This window comes from Copadichromis virginalis, linkage group LG8, assembly GCF_057382275.1.
Source record: "Copadichromis virginalis isolate Kocher_CV1m ecotype Utaka linkage group LG8, C_Virginalis_male_GT1.1, whole genome shotgun sequence".
Lineage (NCBI taxonomy): Eukaryota > Metazoa > Chordata > Actinopteri > Cichliformes > Cichlidae > Copadichromis > Copadichromis virginalis.
In genome coordinates this window covers 17,055,392-17,066,743 of record NC_140625.1, presented here as the reverse complement: position 1 = coordinate 17,066,743, position 11,352 = coordinate 17,055,392, and the positions used below count along the sequence as shown (strand labels likewise).

Here is an 11,352-nt window from a genome sequence, read left to right as displayed (position 1 = left end):
GTCTTCGTGGTATTTCTTTGATGTATAATATATACAAATGCAGACACCGCCACCTACAGTCCATTTTAAAAAACTACACCTTTAAAAAAATAATTCCAGGACGTGTGAGGACAGCGAGACGGTGGTGAGGTGCGCAGTAGGAGTGGCAGATGGGTTCAAGGTGGGGGTGGGATTACATCAGGAATCTGCTCTGAGACCCTTAATGTTTGCAGTGGTGATGGAAAGATTAACAGATGAGTTCACTCAGGCGAATCCATGGACTATCATGTTCACAGATGACGGTGTAATCTATAGTGAGAGCAGGGAGGAGGTAGAAGACTGGGGAGGAAAGGAATGAAGATGGTAGAAGCGAGGCGAAGAATACGTCTGTGAATAAAGGGCAGGCTAGTGTGACAGTAAAGATGTGAGGTAGTGAAGGTACAGGCATTTAAATGCCTGGGATCAAACATCCAAAGCAAACTGCATAGGAGAGGTGAAAGAGACGGTGCAGGCAGGGTGTAGTGGGTGGAGAGGGTGGAGAAAAAAAAATCCAATATTCTCTTTAACTTTAAAAATAATTTCTATGTAACCAATATGAATTCTTGGAATACTAAGGAATTGTGTCTGTTAATATTGGGTCCACCTTACGATATAAAGCACCTTCAGCTGGCCCTTGTTGTGATTTGGTGCTAGATAAATAAAATGTAATTAAATTGAAAATAAGAGACCATATTCAAAGCATAATTAAGTCAGTAAACACATGCAAAAACGATCAAAGAATCTAATTCAGTTTTAAACGTTAGTCTGGCCTTTTCTTTGAACCAGTGTCACAATACAAGCCGAGACAGAGCTCTGTTAGTGAAGGGTGTTTTAGGGTTGGCTGTTATTTGAGGAGTGGTAAACAGAAGCTGTTTGAGTAAGACCAGACATACCTGTTGAAACGGCTGCTCTCAGAGGCACCTAAGCTTTGCAACCAGCCCCAACATGCACCTCACGGCATATCTGCAGCTCTCTAAGCATGCAATCGAGGGTGTGCGGTAGACGACATTATTACAACGGACAATATTCTATATAAATTCTTACTCCTCTGTAACAGGCTGAATGTTGTTAAAGAACACACAGTACGTGAACATTTGTAAGTATATTTATTGTAAAAAATACTCCAAATGTATAAAAGATAAAGGCTTTTGATTGATACACAACATGCAAACATTTAACAAAGAGAAGCTGTACAAAAATAACATTTGTACACAACGTTTTTACCTCATCTTAAATTTTATGTGCCTTCTTCACCAAAGACATTTTGGCACAATGATATCTGTCAAAAAGGAATGTTTCAAGAACTTTAAGACTGATGTACAAAAAGTCAACAAAACAGCAAAGCTTTAACTCATGAAACTATAAACTGTACACAATATTTTGGCGCTTTTTTTTTCCTTTTTTAGCTGACATACTGCAGTTACATTCCTATCAAATTATTAATAGCAGTTAACTTTCTTTGAAGGTATGGATCCGTCCAATCTAAAGAGCCTCAGCTCCTCTTCCCCTCGAATCACCCCACTAACAAATAAAAACGGCATGTAAACATTCACAAAATCAGAATGTTTCATTTCAACTTTCAAAAATGCTGCAAAAGCATTAAACGTATTATACACACTGGAATGAAATGCTTAATTCTACCATGCCTCCAGGAAGATCAGGCATTACTCTTATCTAAAAATTATGGCTTTTCAATGTAAGGGTAAACACATACCTCTTTCAAAACAGCACTCAAAGTGACAGTGAAAACACCCAAACAGCACCAGTGCTTAAACAGCATTTTGTACCAGAGACAAAACATATTACAAAAATAAAAAAGGATAAAGGTTATTTAAACAGGCTCAATATATCAGATACTACAAGGCAAAGATATTATTAAAGGTCATATAAGCATCACTTTGGTCCCCGAACTTTGCGTCAGTGACGATGGCTTTCTGAACATTTGAAGGTGAAAGAATTCTTTCCAGTTTCAGCTGAGTGGAACATTAACAACTCATGAGTAAACCTAAGGTGGCTGTGCCTCCTTTAGAATTGTACTTAGGTGAGTCGGATACCCAACACCTGCTCCAGCTCTTGCCTTCTCTGCTGCACCTATAGCAAAGAAGAGGTTAGACTCAATGGCAAAACCACAAACTGTATAGAAAAAATGGACGCTGTGACATCACACATTGGTTTTGAAATTTTGAGTTATCTTTCTAATTTTATTTTGTTGTAATGTTTTGACTTACCACATCTTGACATGTATAAGCTAACACTAGTTAGCACTAAAAAGTGTATTATTCACTGTCTACTTACTTTGGAGTAAACATATCTGCCCACTGCCTCTGGCACCCAGGGCTCATGGTAGAACTCGGTCCTCCTCTCCTCTTCTGGGTTTCCAGTCACATCTGTCATCAACTGAAAGAACAGAAATGCATCACTGAACACAGGGAACCAAAATTGAATGATTAAAGAAAAGGGGTTTCTATTCCCACATGCTAAGACGGTACTGTAAAGACTGATTCATGCACTGCCAAGTGACTGTAGTAGTACTGAGAGTCTGATGGATCAATGATTCACTGAGTCTGGTTCCTAAAGGCCTACATCTTAATCCAGGTGCTAACGTCTCTCCAGATGAGGAATGCAGCACAAACAGCTAACTGGTGTTTTTCTTTCAACTGAATACCAATGCTATGTTTGGACACAGTCCTGTGAACCAATGGTGCCTTTGTGTGCCCAGCAGTTAATTGTCTATGAAAGCTGGAAACATACTACCACTGCTCACAAAATAACTGCAGCTTTTTTAAATTAAATACAGGGAAAGCTTTGCAGGCAACTGTACAAATATGAGAAAAGCTCAAAGTGAGTGAAGATGATACAAATATCGTGTTACTAAACTATAACATGTTTTGCTGTTGTGTAGACAAGCACGTATGAGCATTTTAGAAGCTGGGGCATAGCGTCTACCTTCAGATCCCTGGACTGAGACTTCAGCCAATCCTTGATGAACTCCTGTGGATTATTGCTGAAGCTCAGCATGAAATCTCTTTCGGTCTTCAGCTGGTTAATGTACTCAATGGTTTCATGAATCTGTAGCGAATACAAACACCAGCAGCACATTTTCAGAATTAAATGGAGTATGCAATTTCTTTCCCCCTCCACGACTCTGGTGAAGTGCAGATGAAGCCTTACCTTCATCTCGAGGGCAGCGATTTCTTGCTGGTTGGTTGTAGAAGACAGGAAGCTGTTCATTTGACCCTTAAGTGGGTCGTCCACTTCCACGTCAATGTCATAGCATGCGGTCTTCTTCTGATCGTTGGGATCCACGCTGCTCGGGGGAGACACAATGACAGTTTGGAGAGAAGGAGTGATGCTGACAGCACACTTGTGTAAGCACACTAAGAAATAACAGGCCAAAGCATAAAGCTAAGGAAACTATCGTTCAGTATGAGCCTCACACACAGGGCTTTCTAATATTCACTGAGAGGCTGATGTAGCTCTTTTTTCAGACAGAAAGAGGTAACATGATCCAGGCTCCCCTACCTAATGACGTGATTGATAATAATGGGGTCAGGGTGCTGCAGCAGGCCCGCCAGTTTCATGGGAATCTCAGAGAACCTCATGCGTGGACAGCCGAAGATCTGGACAGGATTTAGTTAAAGAACAGGGCAAGTTAGACAACATAAGGGGAAAAACTTTTTTTCCTATTTGAGGTCTTGCAAAGGGCTACAAAACAACACCTCACAAAAATCATAATTGCTTGAATGCAAATCATTTAGCTGTGAAATTAAATACATGCAAAATGATGTTTCAGTGCCAAAATATCAAAGCGCCACGAGCCATTTCTAGCCATTTGCCATTACCTGTCTGAAATAGCGGTTGCAGTTGATGTACTCTTTCTCATGACTGTCCTGCAGCTTGTTGTTCTTGATGTAAAGCCAGAGAGCTTGCATGATGCTGGCTCGTGTCTGTGTGTGTACACCCAGAAGGCGAGCCAACCGTGGATCCAGTTTGTACTGAGGGGGCTGATCAAAGAAAAGCATCGGGACAAAGCAAATGTTGGTGGAAAAAAAGAAATATCATCAGGAAAAAATTTAGTGACGTTGAGAAAGTAAGTGGCACCTGGTGGTCGAGCATGAGCAGAAGGGTGCATTTAACATTCACGTCTCCTGGCCTTTTGACCTGGAAACCATCCGTCTCCTGAGTGGTGGGCATTCTGTGCCACTGGAAGATGAAGACGTGATTTTTTTAAAGCAGATAAGCAGATTTTATTAACATGAAATTTACAAAACTACTTTACAACAATAATGACTCAGTGCCAGGTTAAATAAACCGTTCCATCGGCAGATCCCTAAGACTGGAAATTCTCACTTTCACCACTGTTAACCACAATTTTTCAGTTTAAAAAAAAAGAAGAAGAGAGAATCTGGTTTATGTGTGGGATGAGTTCACACACAATAAGCCCGCCTACAGTCAAAAAAAAGAAAGAAGGATTGGCTCCAAACTTCTAGTGTTTCAATCTGAGCTCAGCTTCTTGACCACAGCTAAACAAGGTCGGTGCTGGCGAACTATTATCACTCTCTGAACTTCTGGTGTCATTGTGCCTACGATGTTCTGAATGGAACTGCAACCAAGGTTTATGTCATACCTCTACTAAGTGGTTATCAGGCCCGTAGAGCTCCTTATCAAGCTCAATCACCAGGCTTTTGAAGAAAGATGAAAACTTCCTCTTCTGCTTGCCAGCCTGGGAAGACAGAAAGCACGAAACAAAAGTGTCAGAAGGACGGAGCAGCAAGAAAGCAGTGTATTCTTATTGTGCTGTGTCAGTGTGCAGCTGCATTGTTTAGCTCTGACCGCATTGGGGGTGGTGGTGAAGCGCAAAACTGTAGACTAGAAAAAGCTGTCTTCACCCCCCCCCCCCCCCCCCCCCCCTTGTCTGCCCGCTCCCCAGCCCTGTCAGAGTCTGTTTGCTCAACACGACCCCTTCACTCCTTTCCCTCACATCCCTTTTTCTGTTGCTCCATGCAATACTCCTCCACATGCCTAAACCCATGAGACTGAGGAGAAATTTTAACAGACAAAAAAAAAAGAAAAAAAAGAAAAAAAGACCTCCTTCTCCTTCATGTGGCCCCAGATGACACAATGAGTCGAGCTAGAATTGATGTCGGGAAGGGAGGCTAGTCAGCTCATGGTATGCAACGGCCAGTGGTTTCAATTCCGTATTTCAAATGAGATCCTGAGTGTGTGTGTGTGTGTCAGCAGTTGTGGGGTGGAATGAGAAAAGCTGTAAACACACATCTGGCTGCGTAGTCTGAGCCAAGAACACTGGCCAACTCAAGTTTGAAGAAACACAATGAGAGAGACTGAAATACTTGCAGTCAGACCACACCGGGACAATAGCGAGAACACTCGAATGTGTTTGTTTTTTTTTTTAAACTTACTTCCTCCAGGAGTTTGCCCTCGACTCTCAGCTCCCAGGAGGACACCTTCTCCGCCTCCTCACCCTCGGGTTTGCTGGGAGTGTACGTGTTGGAAATGTAGATCCTGAGCTTGCGCTTTTGCTGTGTAATTTCAGAGGGACAAGCAGATGTATCAGGAATTCTGGCAACAATTGAGCCTCTCAAGCTCACTTGCCAAATTCACTCTCCAACAAAGACAAACGCTTCATTTCAGGCTATTAAGGGTGTTTACAGTAACTTCATCCTTATGTATAAGTTCACATTATTAAGACCGGAAAACACTGCAACCTAACGAGGGATTCACAGGAAAAAGTTGTGACCGTTTTAACTTCACACCAGTCACACCGTTTGCTCTTCTCTGTGGCCGTGTCACAGTTGGATTAATTTACTGCTAATGCAGATTTTCCTGCTGCTAGAGTTGTTTTTGTTGTGACACATCTCAGCAGACCGAGTGTTTCTGCCACTAAGGTTAACGCTAACAGTTAAAATTGTAGCAAGAAAACACAAAGGTCGGATTTCAGTGTGGGAACCAACTGTCCTGCTGTTCTGTGGAAACTGCTTACACTGTGCTCCGCAGGAACTCGGATTACAGCTGAGATCATGTTTTGCTGACTTCTCATTTGTTTCAGTGGACAAAGCCTAAAAATAATCTTCTCAAGGTATACTTTTAACTGCATGACAATGGATCAAGGACACATACCATAATGGGCTTTTTGATGGCTTCCTGAATCTCCATACGCTTTCGAGCGATGGTCTGGTCCAGCTTCCTCTCAAAGGCCAGGAGGTCCATGTAGGCCTGGGACTCCGGGACCAGATCTCGGATCTAGAAGACAGTAGCAGGTGAAGATTGAGGAAATACAGCCAACTGGGACAGCAGTGTGATTCAAGGGGGTCGAGGTTTTCCTACCCTCTGTGGCAGAACCTTGTCAGCCATCTTGCGCCTTTTTGCTCTGAATCATAGAGAAAAAACAAGGAAAATTATTCAGTTTGGAAAGAAGACATTAAATGACCGCTTTAACAGTCTCTACGATGTGAAGGAGCGGATTTCTAAGAATATCTCAAACTGAGCTGTTGTTTTCCAGTGTGTGTGTCATCATTTTGCTTTCGGCCTCATAAGTATGACTTCAGTCAACCAATTTCACAGAAACTGGCCACACACCAACACATGATATAGGATCAAATAAAAGATCCCTTTCATTTAACCCGATTACCGATAATTGGAAGACTTCACAGTGCGATAATATAATCTTGGCCAATGCGATATGTTAATCAAGTCCCCTGAAAGAGTGCTTCAGGTTTTTACTTACCGACTTCATTAAATTGATTTCGTTTCCTTAATTATACACTTCACCTTGGCAATGACTGAATTTAATTTCCATGTGATTAAATGAGAATTTAGGATGGTGGCACCATGACTCACTAATCTTCCTAGACTGAGATTATGCTAAGATACTGACTTTTTTTTATGAAATTAACCTTAAAAACACAACAGAATCATTGTGGACGAAGCATTACGGATGGCCGCATTTATGAGCGTGGCGTCACGGAGCAGTCTGAAGTCAAAAATACCCACTTGTGTCTGCTGCTTTGAAAGCAAAGGCCAGTCATGAGACGCTGGTATCCTCGTGTCTGTGTGATCTGAGCCGTGCTTTTAACAGTACAGCCACTTTACAAACAGACGGGAGAACAAATCATGAATGAAACGTTCTGTTGAGACAATGTAAATAAACCACAAAAGGGGAAAAAGTAAAAAAGATTTACTGCATTTTTATAGCTGGATGACTCCACGCATTTTGTCAGAGAAAATATTAATGGAAAACTCCCTATAGTGACCGTGTTTTCCTGTACACTCAGATTCATATCAGTACTCTTATTTTCACACAAAAATTACTTTATTCTAGTGAACTCTTTCCTGGAGTCATTACGTCACAAATAATCCTAAAATGAATGTTAATGTTGGACTTGGCAGTGGGGTTGAACCTGGCTTTTGAAAACCTGTATTTACCTTTTTTTCTCCCTATGATGTCAGCAAGAGCAGATACCTTTATTATAGTCATCTCAGCCACACAGCTCTGGCTATGAGCCACTTCTGTTACAAGGGGCAGCCAATTATCAGAAAGTTGGCTTTGAGAGAGGTGTTAGAAACAGACTAGTGTTTATACAGACCTTTCAGTTTCCAGCTGAAGGACTAAAGCAAAGTATAAGATGAGGTACTTTTTGGATGCTCTTTAAGGGGTGGATGGATCTGCGTGTTTGCTTTGGCACAGATGCCATTCCTGACACAGCCCTCACATCTATCCAGTGTTGGGCCAGGAACTAGGAATGCACAAGTTTGTGACCCCTGAGGGTGCATTTGTGCATCTCCTCCCCATATAGAAGCAGGAATCTTGTAAGGGGAATGTGTAAACCACTACACCCATGGAGCCAGTATGCACAGTATAAGATGAGTAAGATTAAACTGTAAATCATCCAGAGCTACTCTAGAAAAGTACAAGACCAACAATATGGAGCTGGAAATGAGCACAAAAGTTTCTCAATAAAAAAGGGGGACATGTGACAAGCAGTCAAGTGCTAAAAAGAAAAATGGTTGCTGTTGCTTGATATTAAAATTAGGCTTGGCAAAAACTTTAGAGCTGAACCTATTTTATATCATTTCTAAGTTACTGGAAAAAAATACCTGGTAACAGTTTTAATTCTTTGAACAAGTGATTTAACTCTTTCCCCTATAAAGGCGACATCTGATGACCTCCCCAGCACCCGTAATCACAAACCTCAGTATTTATCAATAAAGATGTGCTTTGACAACCATTAGAACAGTTTCTGGGTTTTTCTAAGGGTCGCTACATAGGCAGAGACCACCCTCACTAACACTCCATCACTTGTGTAGCAAACCCAGTGATTTTCATCTATAAGCAGCAGTTCTGAAAAGAGTTTCAGCAGGTCACTACTAGCAGCTTTCAAGTGGTAAAGAGTTAATGATAAGAGGGAAAAAAGAAAACATTTTTGGATTTCATTTACTTAATGAATAATCAATAATAGATTTAATTGTTTTAAAGTCATGAAGGAGTAATAGCTAGTTATTTTAGATGGCAGTGAGGTCCAAACACTGGCAGTACCATCCCCTACATTTTGTCCCGTCTCCTCTCTTACCCTCGTCTGAGGCCTCCCAGCGCCTCTTGTTGCTGTTGGTGGTGCTGATGATGAAGAAACCGTTTCCTAGAGGCGTCCATGCTTGGGGGTCCCATGCCTGCCCGCATGGGAATGCTACTGCTACCATAAGAGGGACCAGGCAGCTGACCCCCCATTGACCCCATGGGGCCCCCCACTCTGCTGGATGGCATCCCAGGGCGCTAGAGAAAAGGAGGGAAACTGATTTCACAGAACAATTTCTCCATATCTACACAAAAAATTTAATATTTCATCTAGGACTAAAGGAAATCAAGGATCTGATTTATTAAAGAGATACAAAAAAGTACCTATTTAAAATAATAATAATGAAAACCAATGATGTGTGAAGCTGTTTGCAAATAAATTTCATATTGTATGATCAACTTATATCAAATTCTAGCTTTTTGGATCGGGTGGGTAAAAAGAATGCTCAGTGACATACAGTACTGTCACTTACACTGTTTGCTTTTGGTTGTACCACAAATATTATGAGTCATAATATCCCCGTTAAAAACATGCCAAAAACATAACCCCACCTGCAGAAACAGTGCATTTATGTTTTTAAGCTCTGAGGTTTAATTATGAAGTTGTGCATATAAATACTGTTATGGTACTGCAGTGTTTATCTCCATTTACACAAAGCACAACCTCTTTCAACTTTAAGGTTTCACATATCAGGATATAATGAAAAGAAATCAGGTGCTTAGTAAGCTTTATAATTTGCTAAATATAACCTCAGATGAAATACAACACATGACATAATACACTGTGGTTTTATTTAGTGTTAAACAAAAATAATAAATAGAAATGCAGAAGCAGTAAAGTAAAAGCCAGATGCTGCTAATCAAATGCATTTCATCAATTTATTAGTTTCAGGAAGTGTGAACACTTCTGTAACAGCAGAGGTTTTGACAGTTTGCTGGTTTGGAGGATTCAGGTGTGTTAACACAAAGACATCAATGATAATCCTTGAGAAGCAACTGCTGCCCATCAATCTGGAAAACCTTATAAGGTCATTTACAAACAATATGAATCCATCTGTCTAGAGTGAGAACTATTTTCTACAAATGGAAAGCATTCATGACAGTTGCCAATCTTCCCAGGAGTGAACGTCCCAGCAAATTCGCTCCAAGTTCAAGCATTGCAAGAGCTACTTCTCAGGCCTCAGTTAGCATGCTAAATGTTAAAGTTCATGGCAGCACAATTAGGAAAAAAATAAACAAGTACAGCTTGTTTGGAACGGCTTCCAGAAGAAAGGCTCTCACATTTGAACAAACCACAAAACCTCTGGCGCAATGTTCTTTGGACAAGTGAGACCAAACTGGGGATATTTGGCCATAATGCTCAGCACTACATTTTGTGAAAACTAAACACAGCATAACAGCACAAACACCTCATACCAGCTGTCAAGCACGGTGATGAAGTCAAATGCAAGGCCATATACTTGACAGCTAAAGCTTGAGTGCAATGATCACAAGCACACAAACAAATCTACAACAAAATAGCTGAAGAAGACAAGAATCAACGCGGTGTAATCACACAAACTCCTCAACGCGTAAAATGCTTTGGCAGGATCTTAAGAGAGCTGAGCATAAACAAATGCCTGCAAATGCCGATGAACTGAAGCAATGTTGTAAAGAAGAGTGCACCAAAATTCCTCCTGATGTGAAGGGCTGATAAAGTCATACAGAAAATGATTACTTCACACTGTTGCTGCTAAAAGCAGTTGAACAAGCTCCTGAATCTTGAGGCGTGCTTAGTTTTTCACACACTGCTTCTGCATTTCGGCTCAGGTTTTTTTTATATAAATAATAACACAGTGTAGTATGGCGTATTTTGTTACACATCTGAGGGTGTACTTATTTTAAGACCTGTTACTGACTAGATTTTTTTTTCTTTTTAATTAGGTCTTTATATGTAACACATCAGTACTGTAAATAATGTATCAACAAATTGTGAGAATTCTCACACTTTGTCCAGTTTGTAAACATAAAAACAAAGTCTAAACCCAAATGGCTCCAACTGTCAAAACGGGGGGAACTGCGATGGTGTCTGTTAACTACAGGGGAAGCTGCAGATGGTGACAATACTGGCACGATATATGCAGGCTTGCCTCTGGGCAGATGGTGCTGATAAACTTTTGCTTTCACGCTAACTGACAGGAGGCGAAGCGGGCAACCACGTGATTTTCTTTTTCACACGCGCACAAAACGCTAAACGATATCAATTTGAATTAAACGTCCCACTACTTTTGTGAACCACTTTAAATGCCATAAAAGAAAAAAAAAAGGTTACACTTAATTATTGCGGTAATTAATAAATAATTACACCCACTTCGAAGGCGGAAGTAGTGTCCACGCGGTGATATATAATGAGCTTTATGTTTGTTTGTTTTTATTTCCATGTCTCTCTGGCGACTATTTCAATTAGCTACTTTTATTTAAACACGAATTTAAAAAAAAGTAACGAAAAGCTTAAACAGACATGGGGGTGATCGGACAAATACCGTCACCCTCACCTTTCACTCAGTTTCTTTATTCGACACGGAGAAATCAAGCAGAACCAACCTGGGGGTATTGGGGAACGCTGCTCATGCTTCTGGGATATCCCCCCGGAGGCTGGGGCATTCCTTGCATCCTCATGCCCGCGGCAAGCCCAACGTTCATGGGGCTCATACTCGGATTCATCGGAGGACCCGTGAAGCTTCCCCTCGATGCCATCTTCTAGA

The 11,352-nt window shown here is 41.0% G+C and overlaps 1 protein-coding gene across 1 annotated transcript; it reads right to left on the bottom strand.

Annotated features, from left to right (window-relative positions):
• Nucleotides 1-1,107: 1,107 nt before the first annotated feature.
• Nucleotides 1,108-11,349, bottom strand: smarcd2 (SWI/SNF related BAF chromatin remodeling complex subunit D2). The gene is made up of 13 exons (XM_085466253.1): nt 11,192-11,349; nt 8,607-8,806; nt 6,364-6,406; nt 6,157-6,279; nt 5,439-5,558; nt 4,646-4,741; nt 4,120-4,221; nt 3,861-4,022; nt 3,541-3,638; nt 3,190-3,325; nt 2,965-3,087; nt 2,314-2,415; nt 1,108-2,109 (listed from the first exon to the last, which is right to left on the bottom strand). The coding sequence occupies exons 1-13, from the start codon at nt 11,342-11,344 to the stop codon at nt 2,056-2,058; spliced, it is 1,512 nt and encodes a 503-aa protein (XP_085322379.1). The 5' UTR covers nt 11,345-11,349; the 3' UTR covers nt 1,108-2,055.
• Between the last annotated feature and the right edge of the window lie 3 nt (nt 11,350-11,352).